The sequence below is a fragment of the Patagioenas fasciata genome, chromosome 1 (genome assembly GCF_037038585.1).
Source record: "Patagioenas fasciata isolate bPatFas1 chromosome 1, bPatFas1.hap1, whole genome shotgun sequence".
NCBI lineage: Eukaryota > Metazoa > Chordata > Aves > Columbiformes > Columbidae > Patagioenas > Patagioenas fasciata.
The window spans coordinates 107,070,736-107,091,515 of NC_092520.1; the positions used below are offsets into that span (position 1 = coordinate 107,070,736).

At 41.6% G+C, this 20,780-nt stretch overlaps 1 protein-coding gene and 1 long non-coding RNA gene across 3 annotated transcripts in view; one reads left to right on the forward strand and one right to left on the reverse strand.

Moving 5' to 3' along the window:
* The window catches only part of SMS (spermine synthase), a 51,352-nt gene extending 48,957 nt beyond the window's left edge, over nucleotides 1–2,395 (reverse strand). The window contains exon 1 of the mRNA XM_071812330.1: nucleotides 2,241–2,395. Coding sequence (XP_071668431.1) covers nucleotides 2,241–2,289 — 49 coding nt within the window. The 5' untranslated portion in view covers nucleotides 2,290–2,395. The remainder of the gene's footprint in view (nucleotides 1–2,240) is intronic.
* Nucleotides 1,261–20,173, forward strand: LOC136113596 (uncharacterized). 2 transcript variants are annotated; one of them, XR_010653030.2, is made up of 3 exons: nucleotides 1,261–1,640; nucleotides 8,184–8,236; nucleotides 11,042–20,173. It is a non-coding gene; the product is annotated as an uncharacterized lncRNA (long non-coding RNA). The 2 variants fall into 2 exon arrangements; XR_011740428.1 differs by lacking the exon at nucleotides 1,261–1,640 and adding an exon at nucleotides 2,507–3,398.
* Nucleotides 20,174–20,780: the final 607 nt, after the last annotated feature.

Genomic DNA, 20,780 nt, shown 5'->3' on the forward strand with positions numbered 1-20,780 from the left:
AAACTAAGGACACAGACAGTGTTTTGAGAATTAAGGAGCATGCATTTATCCAGAAGTCAGAGTCTGCATTCTCCAGAATACTAACAAAGACAAAACAGCTTCAGCTGAGATACTGTGATGTTATCCTCAGAAGGTCCCAAAACACACATCTCATTTTGCTAAATGCTATTTCACAGCATTCCAGACCATTCTAAAGTCTTATTGTGCATGAAACTTGCAGTAAGAGACTCAAGTTGATGATCCATGATTCAGCATTAAATTCTAACTCCTTTTAACATAAACTACAAACATACATCCACCAATTTTTCCTCTATAGAGAACTCTTCATGCTTTGGGTCATAAGCACTGGACGAGAGGAAAGACTCCACATGAAAAGTACAAGCCATCTTCAGAGCCATCATAGGTGGAAGAAATTCTTCACATCTCAAAGAGGTCTACTGCGCTAAAACAAACATAAGGAAAAAACCGGCTTCTTCCCTTCTTTGATCTACACAGCAACACTTGCACACTTGGTCCACTCCCTAATCCCCATTTAGGCACATCCAACTCGACTGAAGAAAGATGCCAACATTTTCAAAAGTTAAGGGAAATGGAAAAGAATATCTACCTAAAAGCAATACAATACTTCAGATAATTACACCGCACTACTCAATTAATAGAGTAGCTTTTATATCTTAGAGCAGCTAATTAACTGTGACTTATTTTCAATACATCTAGTTCTACTGTTTTCCCTGGCAATTCTGACTGCAGAAGCCAGTTAATGATGTAACCCTGGCCATGATAGTTCAGGGAACTAAATAGGCAAGGAGGTCATTGCGGGGGCTGGATGATATCCACAAAAATCCGGTTAGCTTCCTGATTCTGCTCATGCTAGATCAGTCGAGCGCAAGGAAACTAGCAGAACCATCTCATTCGCCATTAGGTCAGCACTAAACGGGCTAAGCCACACTACAAAAACCTCACTGCAAAACAGAAACTGAAAGACTTTCACCATGAAACACAGTTGAACATACTAACACATGCTGTTGGGACCAGCTCCACTAATACCTTCCTCCTCTCTGCTCCTGGCTCTCCAAAGTGCAAACTCGGCAATGCCAGGAGGGGCACAGGACACGGCAAAACCCTTGGGGTCAGGAACCTCCCTCTCAAATGAAGCTACTGACAGATTTTTATATGCAGATGCAGGGAGCTTCCTTCACATCTCCCTCCCTCCCTCCAAAAAGGGAAATAAGAAGAACGGGGAAGGACACAGCAGGCTTGGAGTAGGGGGCCCAGCTTGGCCTTCGCCGACATCACACCCAGCTTTGGCGCCCACTGCATCTCCCCCCGACTCCCATGAGACCTTTTCACCCATCTTGGTCGTTGAGAAACGTGGTGGTTTCCCCGGTTTCTGGCTCGAACGTGCCCCCTACAGATAACTACGAAGCAAAGCTCCGAAACAGCCGGAGGCTCATCCAGAGCAGAGTTTCACCGCTGATCACTTCCTTCGCGCTTCTGCGACGAGGTGAAGGCGACAACGAAGCGACAAGACACTCACGCACTGTATCCGCACCTTGCTCCACGGCAGCTCCGGGCCCGCTTCATCGCCCCACGTCTGAAGCGCCGCGCAAGGGCTACACTAAGAGGGGCGCCGAATCGAGGTGGGCTTCGCGGGGAGACCCGGCCCGGCCGGTCGGAAATGCCCAGGCCCTCCCTCCCCCCGAGCCTGCGGCGAGACACCTCCCGCCTGACTGCTTCCACTCAGCCGCCGGCGGGAAAAGCCCGCTCTAGCGGCCGGGGCCCGCTGCGGCCGAGGTTGGGGGCCTGCACGCCCCCCCTGTCCCTGCACCGCCGCTTCGACCCAAGCCAGGCTGACCCCCCGCTGCATGGCGGGCTCAGGGCAGAAGGCCGCAGCGGGCCGCCCGCCCGCCTGCCCGGGGCGAGAGTAGCGACACTGCGGCCCTAGGGAGCTGGGGGCACCTGCCCGCCGGCAGAGACGGATGCCAAGGGGGACAGGGGCGTGCACGGCGCCCCAGAAGGAGACCCAGAGGAGAGGGCGCCCGCGCTGGGCCTGGCGGGCGAGCGGCCGCGCCGCTTCCTCAGTGGCGGCGGCAGCAGGGGCGAGGGGAGGCGGGGCGCGACACCACCGGGTGAGAGGCGGGGAGGGGGAACGGGGCGGGGGGGGGGGGGGGGGGGGGGGGGGGGACGGAATAGAGGCGACGCGTCCCCCTCCCTCTCGTCTCTCTCGCCGCGACGGTTACCTGTGGCGCCGAGCAGGAAGTCCAGGGTACTGTGCCGCGCTGCTGCCATAGTGAGGTAGAGCCTTGTGCCATGCCTGGTGGAGGCGGCGGCGGCGCGGGGAGTGCGGCGGACGAGCCTATATGCGCGCGGGGGCTGCTGCGGCGCCGCGGGGGTGGGGGCGCGCCGCGCGGGGCGGGGCCCAGGCCGGCGGGGCGGGGCGATGGCGGCGGGGCGGGAGGGCAGCAGCCGTTAGCGGGCTGGGAGGGGTGGAGGTAGGAGAGGGGCAGGTGGTCTTGGGGGAATAGGCGCCACGCGTGGGGCACTCGGCCGCGGGGCTGGTGCTGGCCCGGTTCGGCGGGATCCCGCGCCGCCGCCGGCGGGAGCTCCGCGGGGCGGGGATGTGGCGGCCGCTGCTGCGCAACCGCCCTTCCCCGATGGCTGCGGCGCTTGATGCCCGCGTCGCCCGCTCCCGCCTCAGGCGGCCGCGCCGGGGCTGGTCAGTACGTCCGAAAAATACCCCGCTGAAAGCAAATTTTCTTTAAAATCCACTTCACGCCCGCACCCACCGGTGAAATCCCGTAATGGTGTCCACGAATCAACGTCCAGCAGCAATGGTGGCCTCGGCGTGAGGCTGCTGAGGGGCTGCAGAGGTGCTGGTCACCCGCTGCCCTTTCTGGGCTCTCCCGCAGCTTCGGAGGGACCATCACCAGAGAATCTTTAAAGCTTGCTATATATAGTCTTCCTATATATATCTCTAAAGGATAGCTGTAAAATAGCGTGCTAAAGCCACAAATGACATAAAGGCACCTGAAGTTACAAGCCCAGAAACATCATCTAGAAGTGGTTAATATCTGGGACTCATGTTTAACTTGGTCGGTTACTACAAGTTTTGCCAGCTCCTGGTTTCTTTAATTTATTTGCAGAGTAGAAATCAAATTTGCACAATACAATGGCATCAGTGATTCCATGTGATTCGACAGTTTAAACAAGAGGCTTACAAGTACTCGTTATGCAATCTGATGTGCTGCCATGATTATTTCTGTAAATTGCAATAATATTTTTTTCAGTGCAAGCTTACGTTATCCGTGTTTTGAACAGTACAGCTCCACACACACATCCTGAGCAAAGCAGAAACATTTACTGGAAGTACGCATCACAAAAGGCATAGACGCCTGCAGGTCTGTAATAAGTACATTTCTGTCAGCTGGTGTTCATTTGACACAGACAATCCATGAGAGGCTTTCTTTTTTTTATGATTAATTACCTAAATTATGGGGCTTTGCAGATTCCCATTCAACATCTTTGATCCAGTCTTGGATATTACATGGGATTACTTGGTCCTGTTTGAGTGGATTGGGTATCTCATTGCCATTTCACCAGGAATTCTGCTTTTTCTTAGTGCCATGTCTTTTTTTTTTTTTTTTTTTTAATAAAAATCAGTGCTTTCTTGCTTCCATATCTGATCTCTCTGCTGTTTTATTCAGACATGAAGTGCCACAAGATAGCCAGGAAGATCCCTGTATACTTTGTCATCTGTTGTGTCTCTCCCCTTTGCTTATGATGGCTGCAATTGTTTCAGTTACCTCATTACATAAAGGAGCTTACTGGATTGGTTTTTGCTGTCTTAATCTTCAATAGCAGCAAGGAACTAACAAATGCCTCTTGTTCAGTTCAACATATTACATTATCTTTCCATTGTGGAATAGTTGGAATAAGGTAATAGTGATGTTGTCACCTAAGTACCTTCAATTGTATTTGTTCATACGTGCCAGGTGCCTAGCTAAATTATGCCATTATATACATATGAGCAGTTTCGCTGGGTTTACAGAAAAGAAAAAAAAAAAAAAGAACATCAGTTTGTCATGCAAGTCTTTTCCTGCCATTAATTTTGCTACTTAAGGCTGACCATTCCAGACTGGCACTTGAAGAGGGTTGAAGCATCATCTTTTTAATTAAGTTTTCTACGGAAATAAGAAACAGAACAAACTCATCATCTTACCATGTCCTTCTATATATGGATGGGAATTTTATGGATTAGTGCTGGACTTCAAGTGAGGAGCTGAAAAAGCTAATGAATTATTTCAGAGAACAGTGTGAAGTCTGTCTTTCTTAAACCTTGACTTAAAGGACAGTTATTAGCCATAAATGACTTTCACGGCTGTTCATTACAATAGATGGAGCTGGGAAAGCTGGCAAAACAACATGAACAAATTAAAAAAAAAAATACGGGTGGAAAAGAAGAGGTTCATCTTGCAAACATTAGTAGAGTTGTAGGAAAACATCCAACAAGAGGAAGAAATCTGCAATATCAACATGTAGGAGTGGAAGTGGACAGACAGTGCATTCATTACATGCAGTCTTAGAGAACACCAAATGAAGCCCACAGAATTTAAGCCTTCACGTGAAGGATCCCATCAATGAGGAAGGAACTAATAGACTTTCTCTTACACTTCTTTGGCATTACTACCCTGTGCATACTACTTAAGTAGGGATATTTTTGGGAATCTTCCTGTTAGAAAATTACACTGAAGGGAATTTAAAGAAGAGTAATTAAAATAATTAAAGAGATGGAGGGATTGATTTATGAGAAAAGATCAAAAGAGCTGGGATATTAAGACATGTTTCACAAATGCTGTGGAGTTTGGATGACATCACATTGTTAAGATTAGCACAGCTATATGGAAATAGTTTATTCAGTGAAAGATTACATGCATATTTTGAAACCCGTAGAGACTGCAGAAGTGGGTGTAACAGTGAAAAAAAAGATTGAGACACTGGTGTTTGCCAAGTTACGGAAAGCTTTGTGCTGAAAAGCAAAGGCAGAGGCCCTACCCTCTACAGGTAGATGGGACAGATTAGATAAAAGACACAGCCTGATGGGAAAAATTTCACACTGGAAAATAGTTCGGACAAAGGCCTCGCATGGTGCTCAGTAACCAGCAGTAGAGGTGTGTTTTAGCCTGCATCACCTCTGTTCTCCATACAGGTCCATGCTGAACTGAAATACCAAGTGTTCTGAGTCTCAAGGTTTTTCAAGCAGTGTGTAGTAGCATTTTTAACCACAGGTCCCCAGTTCATTTTCCCTGGCTACATCCACCTGTGTGCATTGGTGTGAAAATATTTCAGGTACAAGTGCCACAATCCAAAGTTCACCTCAGGAATTAAAAGCAACTTTTTCTCACAGACAGCTAAGAACTATCTTTTAACAAGAAGATTTTTTCTCTTGTTTATGACCTTTTCAGCAAACTTCAGGTCTTTCTTAGGGTGCACTAGGATCACTTGATGTTAGTAACCTTTTTGTTCCTAAATGGCTAAATAAGTTTATAAAGTGATGATACATTTGAGACAGGAGTTCACAAAGGTTGTGTTAGCACTTGCTTATGAATACCTGTATGTCTCATGGCTTTGTCACTTCTGCATAATGTGGTCATGTCACAATGCTAATTAGAACCTTCAAGTCAAACATACTTATTTAAAATATATGCACACATGCAGGTTCTCTCCCCATGCCTGATTCTGTATATTCAAAGTATTGTTAAACATGATCAGTTTATGCTAAGCAGAGGTATTTATACAGTACAATTAGATAATCAGCATAATGTCCAGAGATGTGGCCCTATGCTGAACCAACTGCTAGAAGACAGTACCAAAGTGGGAAAAGCAGAGGCTGCAAACAAAAGACAATTAGAATTTGATACAGTCACTTGGAAGTAGTTTCATCACCTTACTTGTTTAGGCATCATATTGAGCTAGATTTTGGTTTTGTTTGTTTGTTTGTTTGTTGGGGTTTTTTTAAAACAGAGCTCTTGTCATTTAGCATTTGCTTGTAATTGATAGAAGTTATGGAAAATTTGGAAGGGTAGTAGAATGGAGATAATACTTCATTTTAGAAAAGTATTAGAGGGGAAAACAGGTCTTGTAAGTTAGTGGTATTCTTACAAAATTATTTAAGGTAAGAATGTGGTGCCACAATTATGACCAAATATGACATTTACCTCTTTGCAAAATAGTGTACCTTATTATATAAAATAAATTAATGTTTTCTAGAGGTGAACATCTGTTTAATACAGCTAAGAAAACTAAAACTAAGCATTCTAATGAATTTACTTCTTTAATTCTTATTTCTGCTTTTGTGTCTGAGCATGTTACTGTTTACTAAAACAAATAAAATTTATCTCCCTCTTCTTGGATGCTTGCAATCAAATATGTAGACTTGCTGGGACATTGCTCTGGAGGCTTAAAAGAAAAGATAGCAAAATGTCTCTTTCAAATTAAATTTAGGCAACGTGGAGCCTACTTCATGCTGGAAACCATAAAAAAAAAAAGTACATTAAAAACAAGTATATTAAGTTGAACAAGGAAACACATCAAGTAGATTACACAATGAGTAAGGATTATTTTTTTTTTTTTTCCCAAGTTCTGGAAACAAGGACCCCAGAGAGTCAAATTATATCATAGGATGTAAGGCTTCACACAGAACAAGAGAACAATTTCAGGAAGTTTTAACAAACTCAGATAAGAATTAATTGCTTAAATAAGTGCTACCATAAATCATAGCAGCTATTATACTCTCTGCTTTTTGAGAGCCCTCTGCTGGAATTCAGCCAAAGTGCTGCATTTGAACCCTTACAATGGGATTTCCTTTGATCCAAATAGACTCCAGTCTGTCTCTTTTGAGCAGAAGTTATCTACCATGGAGGTGAGACCTCAGGTCCAGTGGCCCCAGGATCGTGGTCACCCTGCACACCTCCTTCAGGGCCACCTCACTTGTGTTAGCACATTCACTAATCAGTTTTCTAGCTTGACAGAAACTAATACATTTTGATAACACTGAGAAGTAGCCATGGAAACCACTGACAGGCCATTCCTTACTTTTGCCTCCCCACCATCATCCCATAAGCTTAGCCCAGAGTTGTACCTTTAACCAGCACATAGTGGGGATTTTGGAGGCTGGTTTGTTTTTTTTTCCTAGCTGCCAAAATGCCACAGGCCTGACAGTTTCTTTATCTTTCTCTGTAGATACAACGGAATTCCCCAGAATCCCAACTAATATTTCCTTCACTCCCAAACCAAATACAAGGAAGGGCTAGAGGAACACTGCTTTTCCACCCAAACCACAGTCTTGGCTGCGAACCCATCACATGATGTAGCAAAACGTGATCAGACTTTTCCTTAACATCTGTGCCATCTCAGAACAGCTACGTCCTACAAGTGGCCACTTTTGTCTGAAAATAAGCACTGGGTAGCCTTTTTATAACGTTATATCAGATGACCTCCCACACTCCCTCTTCATCCCCAGTCATCATCTGCTCTCATGGCCAGCACATCAGGTGATTCCCAGTCCCACATCAGGTGATTCCCAGTCCCACATCAGATGATCATTATCTCAGATAGCAACCAAAGGGCTTGCCTGGCTTGTCCACCTTCTTTATCCCGCCTGTCACGTAGTCTGGATATAGCCCTTCAGATATTTATAGGGCTTGCTAGTACCGGTCTTCTTCTATGGCCTAAGCTCTGGAAGTTAGGTTTGATAGCTGCATCAGCTTGTTAGAATATATTAACCACTCTCAAGTGGTGACTTACAGACCCAGCTACTGGACAGGGCCTGTGGATCACAATCAAAAAGAACATAACAGAAAAAAAAAACCTGAATTCTAATACTTTGTTTCCACGGGTGTTAAGCAGAACGGTGCCAAGCCCAGATGAGGTCAGAAAACCAGTGCTGGGGGTGGTTATATGTGATACAGTTGGGAATTTAAGATAGCCCCCTCCTCGTTTCCATCAGATATAGAATAGACTCATTTTTCTGCTACCATCAGCAATTTTTTTTCTGTTGTCCTTCTATTTTCTCCTCTATTTCCTGATAATTACAAGGACAAAACCAGTAATGAATAGTCCATTTTCCCAATCCAGATGAGTCACACCATCTTGTCTATCAATTAATCATTTCCCATGTTATGCAGGTGACTTCAGAAAGAGGTTTGCCCCTGGGTATCAGAAGACCCACACTGAATAGGTAAATGCCTCATGTTTTGCATCGCAGTACTCTGTATCCAGTTGACAGCATTCTCCTTTCTTTTGATCAAGATTAGCAGTTACATTTGAAATAATGTAAAAATGAAATCAGAGCAATTAAATCTTTTAAACAACAACAACAACAAATCTGGTCAGGGAGAGAGGATTTCTTTTTATACCCTTAAAAAAATCTATAAGTTAGGGGAAAGTATACATGGGTTGATAATTTGTAACCCTAGCCTCACATAATATGAAGGAAATACTATTCTTTTTGATCAAAGTGTTTCTAGCGAGGGAGGGAAGTCCTAGACAGAAAAGGATGAATGGTAAATTGGTTAAGATTAGAATTATTAATTCATCCAGGCAGCATGAGGAAGCAGTAAAATGGATAATCAAAATAGAAGCAGTGTAAAAAAATACAGTGGAAAAGATGTTTTGCCTAAAGTAGAGACCAGTAATACTTACCTTACTTTATATGCATGTTGTACAATACTGTTGCTCATAAATTTGTTCCTTTTGGTTACCTTTTCTAATTCCTTTTTAAATTAAGATGCCTCAGTGTGCATTCTGTGAGAAATGCTGGTAAATTATGTGAATTTTTTTTCTCATACCTATATTATGCACTGGATTCAGGGCTTATGTGAAATGCTGTTGCCACCAAAGTCAAAGACAGACGTAGTGCCGACTTCAAGAGAGCCAGAACTTCAGTCTCTGACACACTGCAGACAAGATTAGATGAATACTCTGTTACATGGTCATTTGACTTTCCAGGCAGAATTGTACATAACTGCATTCAAAATATAAACCTGAGGAGAATTAACAAAATGCTTAAATACATGCCAATAAATCATACTAACTACAATTTAAGTCACGCGCTTGCTGTCATAACTCTGCAAGGGCTATTAGTTTATGTTCACTAGGTCAGCTTTTTTATTATGATCAGAGGTACTACCATCTTGCCTGTCATGACTCAACCTTTTGGTTGCAAGTGTGATAAAAATTCCAAGTAAAAAGATGAACTCTTCCTCAAAGAGATTTCCAGATTAAATAAAGGTGCCTGTCTAAAAGGCCAAAGTGTCAGTGCAGAACAGCTGTTCCACATCAGGCTCTCCCGTGAGCTCTGTGTGTGAAGCTCATCTCATCTAACTTCAGATGTGTACAATCCAGAAGTCTGTATTTGATCTGGTTGATCTGCCTTCGCAACCAGCAGAGAGCCATTTTTAAGATGCGATTCATCTCACCCTGGTGCAGAAGTCTAAACCAGATCAGATAAATTGTGCTCTGCTTCTGCCTGTTGACTATGAACAGTTCAGGTGATTTCCGCCCTGGCATCCCACATCAATGGAGAGCTTTGTACAGATTAAATTAATTTCCTTCTATTTGGAGATATTCTCAACATGGAATAAGAATTGCCATGTGGGGAGTTAGAATAATGATTACTCTTTAATAGTTTGCTCCTTAGCAGAAACTTTTGCATAAACTTCTGCATTCATTTTCTATTGTTAATCAGAAACAACATGCATTTAGGAAAGAGAGATAAAATTTCCAAGGGAAAAAACAACACAGTAAGATAGTACTGATCAGTTAAGGAGGCCATCTCATTTTATTGGCTGCCAGACCACTTTTGAGTTTATTAAAGGCATTGCAGAAAGAAGTTGGAAGGTCTTTGTGAAGGACTGTGATTATTCACAGACAGTTTCTCTAAGATGTTGTCAGGTAACATCTAATAATAAATCTATATTTTTAAATGCAAGGTAATTAAATCAAAAGATAGAGGCAACAATATACCTCAAAGTAAATACTTTCACAATTAGAGCCACGATGAATAGGCCAAATTTGGAGAAACAGGCAAAAATTAGTTAATCCTCCAAAACTTATATAAAAACTACTAAACCTAATGATAATGTACAAGATGAATGTAAAATGTCTTTTGTAGTCTGATACAAAAACTTCACTGGAATGCAATAAAGTAATAGTTTGCACTAATTACAGGAAAGTTACTTTTGGAACTGACATAAAAAAAATCATCCTAAAATCAGCCTGTTGTCTTAAACGTCAGAAAACATGTCTCTTTGCAACCTGAAAGTTTGTCAAATAACATGTATTTGATTGTGGAATTTGGTCCTCACTGGTCAGTCTTTACTGAAATGTCTCAGCTGATATTTTAAGAGAAAGAAATGTTTTCTAATTAGAGCAGTAGGTCAAGAGTCAGGAGGTGAGGGTTTTAATTCTTAAACTGCTCCTGATTATTCTACCTTGGATATGTTAGAACCTATCTGAAAAGTGGTGGTAACTACTTTCTTTCTCTATTCATTTGTAAGCCCATGAGGACAGAAACTGTATCAGCTGTGACATTTTTAAAAATACAAATTCAACAGCTAACTACAATTTTCTTTTTGAACAAGATATTTGACCATAACACTTCTTTATTACTTGCCGTACATTAGCTGTATAATTCCTCAGAGAGTCTGTATTACATTCTCCAGTTATTTAAACATTAGGTTAAGTTTTTTGGTTTGGGGTTTTTTTTTTAGTTTTTCTTCATCACTCTGAAAGTTAATTTTGAACTGAAAGAACTTCTGATGAACCCAATATGTGTAGTTATCATTAATGATCAAGCAGTTGTTCAAAAGATAACAAGTAGTTTGCTTTGAGGTTTTGGCTGCAACACTCACAGAATGACTACTATTACTACTATTGCCAGCAATGTTATCCTAGAGTACAAGAAAATCAGAAAATTAATCAGATAGGAATACTTGCCATATGCAGAGTTCGAATAACTTTTTTTTTTTTTTTTTCTTCCCAGCGTCAGAATTCTGGAAGGTTTTATTCGAAGAGGTGAGAGGTGAAAATCTTGGGAGGCAAGATTTCCAAATACTTAAAAGGATTTCCAATAGAAACTGCAGCTACATTATACCGGTACCATCTGAGTATGATTTTCAAAGGCAGGGCTTCTGACTACCATTTCTATTTTGACTTTTAGGCTGAAAATGGTGAGAGAAATGCAGAGTTCCAAAAGAGACAGAACAAAATAATTTCTTATACAGAAATCAAAACATCATTAATTTCTTCTGTCCAGACAACATTAAAAGACAAAGCTCCTTTGGTGAAGTCAAAGCAGAGGCAACAGAGATGACAGTTGCTTCGATAAACAGAGCTGTAAGATTGCTCCACTACATAAAGGAAGGCTATTCATACAGGCTTGTGTAATTTAAGGACTTCAAATTGCATGCAATAACATGCAATTATATTTTCTTTTTTAAATTGTATTAATTCAGAGTCTGACTTTTTTAAGTGTATGAAACCTGAAAAAAACAAGTAGCTATTTTATTTCCTCTAAGTTCCCAATCCCAACTTTACTAGTATAACATGCAAACTTCAAAATGTCCATGAATAGGTAGTCTGCTTAGAATTTCTGATGTGGAAACATTTGAATTTTTCAATTAAATCTTGATAGAAAGGTTGCTTTTATGACCTAAAGCAAATGGTGGGTAATTTAGTGGGGTCTGGCTTCACTGCTTTCAGTATTTTGTTGAAATTGTTACAATGCAGGGGTTTGGTTGTAAGAAGAAAAAAAACGTATTGTCATGCCTGTGAGGTATTAGAAATCAGGGTTAGGTTTCTCTTCTGATCTAGGCAGCGATGTGGTGGCATTGAGTTTGTACTCTGATGAATTCAAGCAGCAAGCTGCTCTGTTCTGAGTGCTCACTTCTTCCTTTTTTTTTTCTGTTTTGCCCTGTTTCAAGGGTGACATCTATCATAGCCCACAATACTATGTCTCGTTGTGCCAAAAGAGCTCACGTTGGTGTCTTGCCAGTGCCAAAAGACATTGATTCAAAAAGACATTTGAGAATACTGAAGTGAAACTTCGGGATTATATTATCTTCTTGACTCCTGTTTTAAAGTATACACTGCTGTACTTCATCACATACTCAGACTAAGGCAGTCCCACATAACAAGAAACCAGACTGAACTGCCAGCCTTTGACTTTTACTGTTTGCTTAGGAACCATGCGAGAGCTAATGTGAAAGCGTATCAACTCATTTTTTCACCAATGTGTGATGAATAACAGATTTTGCAATAAAAATGGCTCAGGAAAAGACAAGACACATTTTCTGTCTGACAGCCACTTTTGACTATGTCAAACAAAGCCATAAAACTTAACTTTAGCCGATACATCATGTGGACTTTTTGGAACAAAATTATGCAGCTGAGTCCATTATTTCAGAAATCTTGTGCGCAGATGTTATTCCACTCTGACAGGGTTACACTGTGGCACTGAGAGCTGCTGACACAAGAAGCCCAGGACTCTCCTGGAAGATGAGACCGATTGCCCTTAGTGTTGTGGGCAGTTCCGTGCAGCCAGGTTTTACCAGGGAGTCTGTACTGGCTCCAGCACTGGCAGAGCCTAGAAGCAGAGTACAGCTCTGCTTTCCTGCACACTCTCCTGCATTCAAACTATTCAGCTGGATTCAAAGCCCTGGCCCTAAGAGATAAAAGCTTGTCCTGTTATAAACCAGATGTGAACGATGATGTTGGAGTGCCTCACGCCTATCTGATCTGCACAAATGTTATTTACTGCAGTGCTTTCTAATGGTATTGAAACAAGCTCCGTAGGATCATGCTGGGAGGAGCCGCAATAGGGTTGCAGGAGGAAGCCAAGATGGTTGGAGGAAATACTAGTAAGCACCTTACTCTTTAAGTATTCAGCCTCCATGGAAGTATGTTCTTGACAGCGTTCCTACTCTTGAGTCTCTCCTTCCAGTTATGAGATGACATGATTATGATTTTGCAGGGTAAACTTAAAAGGACTCTTTAAATTTATTGACAAGAAAACGAGTCTATTATTACTACGCATATAGGACTGTTTAGACTATTGACCACTTGGCAACAAATTGGCTTTACTTTCTATTAGTTTTCTTTTCCTGTTGTTTTTCTTTCTCATTCATGGATAATATCAAGCTAAAAATACATTTAAAAGTTTTTTTGCATATTTTTTGGTTCAAAACAAAAATGGTATTTTTGATGGGAAAGAGACCATAGCTTTCTGCTTCTGGGTAATATTTCTAGTCAAATTATATGTTGTCAGTAGCAGTAGCTTTAGGCATACTTCTGTTAGTGAGCCTCACTTCTACCTCTATAATAATTCATGGAGCCTGACTTTGAGGGATAGTAGATGTGTTATTGGCAGATTACATATATCATGCATGACATATTTCATTGCCTGGATTATGTGCGGTCTGTCTGAATGGTGACCCCAAGTAACACATTTACAGCATATCCTTCTATAGAACACAACTGTTCAGAGCTCTATTTATAAACTGTTTAGTAGTTAAATGTCTTGTTCCTGTCCATAAAAGCAAGAATTCACACTTCCAATGTGTTAGTGAAATGCACACGTTTATTTGCAAATCAGTCTCTGTACTAGTTTTATCAGTTCTAAACCCCAGCTGAATCAATGAAATTTTCTCTCTTCAGCTGGCTTTCAGTCATGCCCACAATCACTTTCTCTGTGTGCTTCAAATGTTTAATCAGTAAACACCGCAGGGAAATATTTAACTACAAACAAAAATCTATCACCACTGCTATGTCATAAACACACGGGGAAATTCCTATTTAATTTTCTGAAATTGCTTGCTTACAGCACTAAATACGTGGGATTAAGCTGACTTTAAGAAAATGCAAACTGAGAAGCAATAAGATGCTTTTGGCCCTACACTGCTTCTGTAGGCTTTGCAAAGATACTATCATGCAGCCTTCAGTCACAGCAGGAATGAACTGGAAGTTGCTTGAGAGGAGGTGGTGGGTAGGTAAAAGGTTGCTATAAAACCTTAAACCTCCCCTAAGGTCATACTGCAAGCTGCTTGAGATAACAAAACCAAGTAATGCAACTGTGGCATAAATACTAAAGTGCTGGCTAACAGGACAGAGGGATAAAAGTACAAAAAATATGAGGTACCTCTGAATGAAGGAGAAACAATGGCTATCTATGTGACCTTTCCTTAATCCTTACATCCCTTCTGCAGTTTCAAGCCCCAGTCATCTCTCCCATTCCCTCTCTGAACATCCTGTCTTCTCAGTTCCATTCTCTCTTCTTTCTTTCTTGTGATCGTCACTTAACCTCTTCACTGACTTCAGGCCTCCTTCTTTAATGCTCTCCCAATTAGTTCTCCTCCATCAGCTTGGTGTTTCATTTGCCACGTGCTACTCCAGCCCTGCTTCTGTCTGTAGCTCTTTGATGCCTAATTCACCTTATTACCTTTCATTCAACTTAGCATCTTTATCTGTTATTTACAAGTCAGTGGAACTTTCTCTGTCTTCTCACAGTCACTTACCCAACCTGTTCTGAATTAAGCACTGTTTGTTCTCAGATGTTTCTTCCTTTCCTCTTCTTTTCCTAAGCCATACTTTATTCTGTTTGAATTTGCATCCTCTCCTGCTCTGAGTTCTTTGTATGATGTTTGTTCCATCAATTTCTGACTTCTCTGCTGTTTCCAACCTCTTCTTCTTGCTCTTCCTGCACTGTTGCTGACTCTTTGACTGGATTAGTTTTCAAAATGGATACTGCTGTTTGGGTTTGGACTATGTGACAGAGATCACATTTGAGAGGTAGTATCTCTTTCCTCGAAGCCAGTCTTCCCAGTGCACGCTGCCCCCAAAGCATCCTTTTATCAATACCTGGAGCACCCTCTCTCCAAGCTGAATTACAACCTCACATCACTGCACTCGAAGGAGAAGGTTTCTACACAGAGAATTTACTATCCAAATACTGACAATAGAAGCGATCAGCAAAACATCGTTGGTCCTGTTTTACAGTGGCTCAGCTGAGACTTTAATTCAGACCTTGTAAAACTTAGTCCAATTTGTTAATGGTGGAAATATTCTGTGACTTGGACTGCCCTCTCCCTGGTTCTCCTAGAAGCCAAACCAAGCCTGGGCAAATGTGGAGATTTTCTCAGCATCTGCCCTAGCTACGCAGTGTCACAATTAAGGTGCTGCTGATTTTCCTGACAGTTGTATTGCAGACTTTACTGTGAAGTGCTGTCAAACCGTATAAACTATTTCAAGGGCACTAAAACAGGCTGCTATTATTTCAGCTGGCCAGGAAGCTGATGTGATTGCATGTAACAATATGGTCGGTGCCCTTACTGGCAACTGTTTTCAGTTTTTTCCAACATTTTTCTTTTTCTTTTTTTTTTTTTTTCAATGAGAAGTAGATAACGAACATTCACAGATACAAACATAAATGTTATTGTGTAGTCAGCAATGTTTCTGATGTGCAAGTCAGCTCTTTTTGAAGGACTTTTCTGCTCTCTTGCATTGGAAAAATACACCCTTTAGAATGGGAATCTTAAAAATGCACTGAAGTTCAATAGTTACTTTCCAGAATCTTGGCCACGTCTTTATATCATGCATGTAATGCTTTTTCACTGTAAAAAACCTCTTTCTTCCTAAAGCAAATTACCCTTTAGCATGAATCCAGGTTTTATCCTGACATCTTTAATGCCCTCAAGGGAGATAAAACACTAAGCATTGAGTTTTATGAAAGTATATAACCTAGTATATATAAGCTGCTAATAATCCCCATCCAGACATGCAACCTTTCAAATAGATGCCACAACTGGCAAACTGAACATAATTAGGGAGTCATAATTCTGTGAACAGTCCTTCTCAATCGTATGACCATGGTCATTTCTTTTAAGGACGTGTGAAGAACAGAAAGGTTGACAAATATATTTGCTAACTAAGTCCTCAGCTAAACTGAGAGTAAAACACACAGATGCCTTCCTCTTCCTTTCTCCTCCTGACCGCGTAGGAATGGCTTGCTGAGAAATTATCACGTTAAATTTAAAAAACATGTTTTTACTGACAAAACAAAGGCAGGCAGATAGGCAGATACTAATAACTTTACAAAGTGGTTCTGGATTTGCTCATGAGAAGGTGAAGTCAAGATGGGGAGGTGGGGTAGGTGCTGCAAAAGGCAGGTGGTAGAAGAAATACAGGTTGTGAATTCAGTGTCAGACTGGTAATGAATACAGTATTGGTAATCAGCTCTGACAGGGAAGATGTATTTCTAACTGGCTTTCCAATCCTCAGTCTTGGTCTTGGCAGAAAGACAGAGAGAATTTTAGTGAACTATTCTGTAGGTAAAAGATTAATTATTTACAACTACAGCAACGGTGTGGAAGGTGGAAAGGGGCCATTTGAGGCCACACATGTAATTGAGAATCCCTGTCTTTAAGCACATATTTGGCTTGTTTCTAAGCCTGTCCTAGCTAGGTTGTTTTCTTAACCGCTATCTTCATCATCAATGTTCTTAAGCCTTATTGTCTACTTTTCTGACTCATTTTATTGTAATTTTTACTTTTAAAGTAAGAAGAGATTGATTATGCCAGACACCAAGCAATGATTCAGAACAACACTTAAAACTTTTAGAACCTATTCTAAAACATTGTTCCCACCTTGAATCCTGTGTTCAGTTTTGGGCCCCTCACTACAGGAAAGTCATTGAGGTGCTGGAGAGAGTTCAGAGAAGGGCAACGAAGCTGGTGAGGGGTCTGGAGCACAAGTCTGATGAGGAGCAGCTGAGGGAACTGGGGCTGTTCAGCCTGGAGAAAAGGAGGCTGAGGGGAGACCTGATCGCTCTCTGCAACTACCTGAAAGGAGGTTGTAGCATGGAGGGGGTTGGTCTCTTCTCCCAAGTAGCAAGTGAAAGGACAAGAGGGAATGGCCTCAAGTTGAGTCAGGGGAGGTTTACATTGGATATTAGGAAAAAATTATTCACAGAAAGTGAACAGGCTGCCCAGGGAAGTGGTTGAGTCACCATCCCTGAAGGTATTTAAAAGATGCATAGATGAGGTTCTTAGGAACATAGTTTAGTGCTAGAGTTAGGTTATGGTTGGACTCAGTGATCCTGAGGGTCTCTTCCAACCAAAACTTAATGATTCTATGATTCTATAATTATTTAGTGGAATGTAGTGTCCATGAATAAAGACCTTTTGAGTAAGGTAATCAGCCACAAATCAGTGTTTCTTCATGCAAAGCTTTTTATTTATTAATGTGCTATGGACAAAAGAAAGAAGGAATAAGGCAGTGTAACACTTATTGGTTTCAAGTTACCTACATGGTTTTTATGGTGTGCTGTTTTATCCTGTTACACTAAATACTGCTTGGCTAGGTGCTCTGAGCAATCCTATCTATTAATTTATTCCTTGTTCAGCATGGCTGTGGAGCAGGCTATAGCCGGGCTGCATTTGTGGTATGTTGAATGAGAAGCAGCCCCACAGTGTGATTGCTTCTCAGGTGGCTATCTGTGGTGGTATCTCTTTCTTTATTGACTGTAGAGAGGAAAAGATAATTCTCCAAATGCCTGAAGCAAGAGATTCAAGCTAGGTGGGGGTGAATCCCTGAATTCCTCCCCTCTTGGCAACACACTGTTCAGTCAACCAGCAGCCTTGAAAGCTTGTTACAGTCTAAAGCAGAGAAAACTTGGATTCCATTTGTTTGCTACATCCTTTTACAATAACTTTTGCTACATAATTTTTACAGGATCTGCTAAGAAGAATAGGCCTGTGTCTTACACTGTGCAAGTAATGGTCTTTGCAAAATGCATGAACTATAGCAAGGGAAACTGCTTGCTTTTTTTCTATCGAGTGAAGAAACTTGGGCAAAGAAACTGTTTTCCTATTGCAGCAGTCCAGCTCTATCACTATTCTTTAGGCTACATCATCTTATTCCACTATTACTTTAACACTTGATACACCACTAGGGATGCTACCCTCTGATGTCAGTGTAGCCAGATCATGTCTGTGGTGAAAAGGGATGGAAGAAAGGAGTCCTTTCTATTTTCATTTTGATAACAGACTTATTACTCCTGCATAATTTGGCTATTTTTCATGTGAACATCATATTCAAGGATCACTTTATGGGCTCAGTGTAATCTGGACCTACAGTTTTCTGGTATCAGGTTTAATTGTCTCACTGCAGTGTTAGATTTTATAGGACTGCATTCCAAAGCCTGAGATGCACCTGCAGAAGTTTCTCATTTCAGATGCCTGACTGGCTAATAATTTAAGTTGTTCTTAAGAAACTTAACTTTCCCTATGGCTGGAGAACAGCAAGCTTTTATCAGCACCAAGCTTGTCAGAGTTTCTTCTCAATGATACATCAAGGTCAAACATTTGGAGCAGTTGAAGAGGAGACAGCCTGTTTCAAAGCGCCTTTGTTCATAAGCTTCCATGGCTAAAGCTGTATGCTTCGTAGGCCGTGAAGAGAGTTAGGTTTATGGATTTTTAAACATAGAAAAGGTATTTCAGCAAATACTGTAGAAAAGCAGAACTGCTATTCAAATATTAAAGCACTTTTATTCTTCAAAATAATATTTTTTCCCCAAAGCTTAACATTGACATTATCACTTTAAGATTCTTCTCCAATAGGAAAGCACCTCATCCTTACAGTTTGTGCATATCTGTAGAGGAAACGTCTCCACACAGACTGCTGCATGATATTAATGGCCCTGGATACCAAACTCTGTACACTCCAAAACAAATACAGCAAAGATTAAAAACCGCCAACAACCAAAAGACACAATTTAAAACATTCCTGGAAACATCCTGGATCTCTCCTGGGGAACATAAGTAGGTCTTGGCCAAGATCTCAAATTCACCTATAATATTATATAAACAGTCTGGACAGGGGTTCACTAAACAGGCATTGGATTGTATCCAGACTGTTTCCCATCTGCTGTGTCCTGCTCCCACCAGTGCACACAGCATTTTCAAAGACAGAAGTAACCTCTGCTGCGTTTTGGAGGATGCTTGATTTAAAACTTCCACACTGAGACTGAGTACTTGCCTGAAGCTCTCGGACAAGCGGAATGGTGTGTATCATTGCCAGACCCCAGCCAGAACATTGGGCATGAGCTCTTCTGCCGCAGCAGGGCTGGGCATGTGCAGAAGACTTCAGGGCAATTTTCAGTAAAAATCTGAGCTAATCATAGAATGTCCTGAGTTGGAAGGGACCCACAAGGATCATCGAGTCCAACTCCTGTCCCTGCATATGACAACCTCACAGTTCACACCATGTGTCTGAGGGCGTTGTCCAGTCTCTTCTTGAACACTGTCAGGCTTGGGGCCGTGACACCTCCCTGGGGAGCCTGTTCCAGTGCTCCACCACCCTCTGGGGGAAGAACCTTTTCCTCATGTCCAACCTAAACCTCCCCTGGCACATCTTCCTGACATTCCCTTGGGTTTTGCCACTGGTCACCAGAGAGGAGATCAGCACCTGCCTCTCCTCCTCCCCTTGTGAGGAAGCTGTAGCCGCCATGAGGTCTCCCCTCAGTCTCCTCTTCTCCAGGCCAAACAAACCAAGTGACTTTAGCCGTTCCTCATATGGCTTCCTCTCCAAACCCTTCACCAACTTTGTAGCCATAAGACTTCAGGGTAAACAAGGTCCTAATTGTGGGGCTTAGTGAGCTCCATAGGCCTAAGTCCCCTCCTTAGGACTGTAGGTCCCTCTCTGCACCTGGCCCTGGCGGAGCGCTGCAGGTGACCTGTCCTGCAGGGTTGTCTCACTTCCTGAGCCTGTATGTTGCTGCTGAACAGCTTTTCTTCACTGCAAGTTCTTGTTCATGGATCTGACAATGCCATCTCAGTTTCCTTCACTCCAGGCCCAGCCTGTTTGTTTCACAGCTTTCTAAGGCTACTAACAACCGTTTTTATCTGAACCGATGGCAGTTCAGGTCAACGGAAGTTAACCAAGTGATTATCAAATTAGCATCTGTGTGTGTACACAAACTCATGGCAGAAGAAAAGAAGTTTATTTTGCATTTCAAAGCACCCTTTTGATCAAGAAAATGGCCTTCATTTAAGGGACTTTTTTCAAGTTATTTACTTATTTATGTGTAATTAATAATAAAAATTATTATTTTTTAAACCTACATGACCGTTTGTTTTCATTTTCTAGATTCTTTTTGCTATCATCAGAGTATGACAAGTTTGGTTTCATGACTCCTTAATCAGCTACATTCACTACCTTGATGTTTTTTTCCTTGTTACTATGATAAACTAAGTTCACCAAACCTGGACTCCTGCTTTGGCTGCAACCTTAATGTCTCCAGATACACTGTACAGCTATAAAAGCTCATGCAAATAAGGTCATTGCACTTGCATTTGACTTAGTACAGAGCACTGGAAACAAACTGGAGAATGACATACATGAGAACAGAATGATTTATCACATTTAGTGTCACATTTAATATCACATTGTTAAATGATACAATTTAATGTTTACATCATCATTTGCACAGGCTAAAAGCAAGCCCCTCTAAGTAACCCCGTAAGTGAAAGCTGAGCTGTTTTCTTCAGAATGGCTTTTGGTCTTTTCATGACAAGATAAAAAATAAAGGGTTAAAAAATTTGTGCAGTTCTCAAGTAAAATCTCAAGTGAACAACAAGTTTCTGCACATTTATGAAAAAATACTGCTTGATAATATGCTAAATATTTCACAACTGTTTCAGCAATATTTTAACTTCTGGTTTATTTAT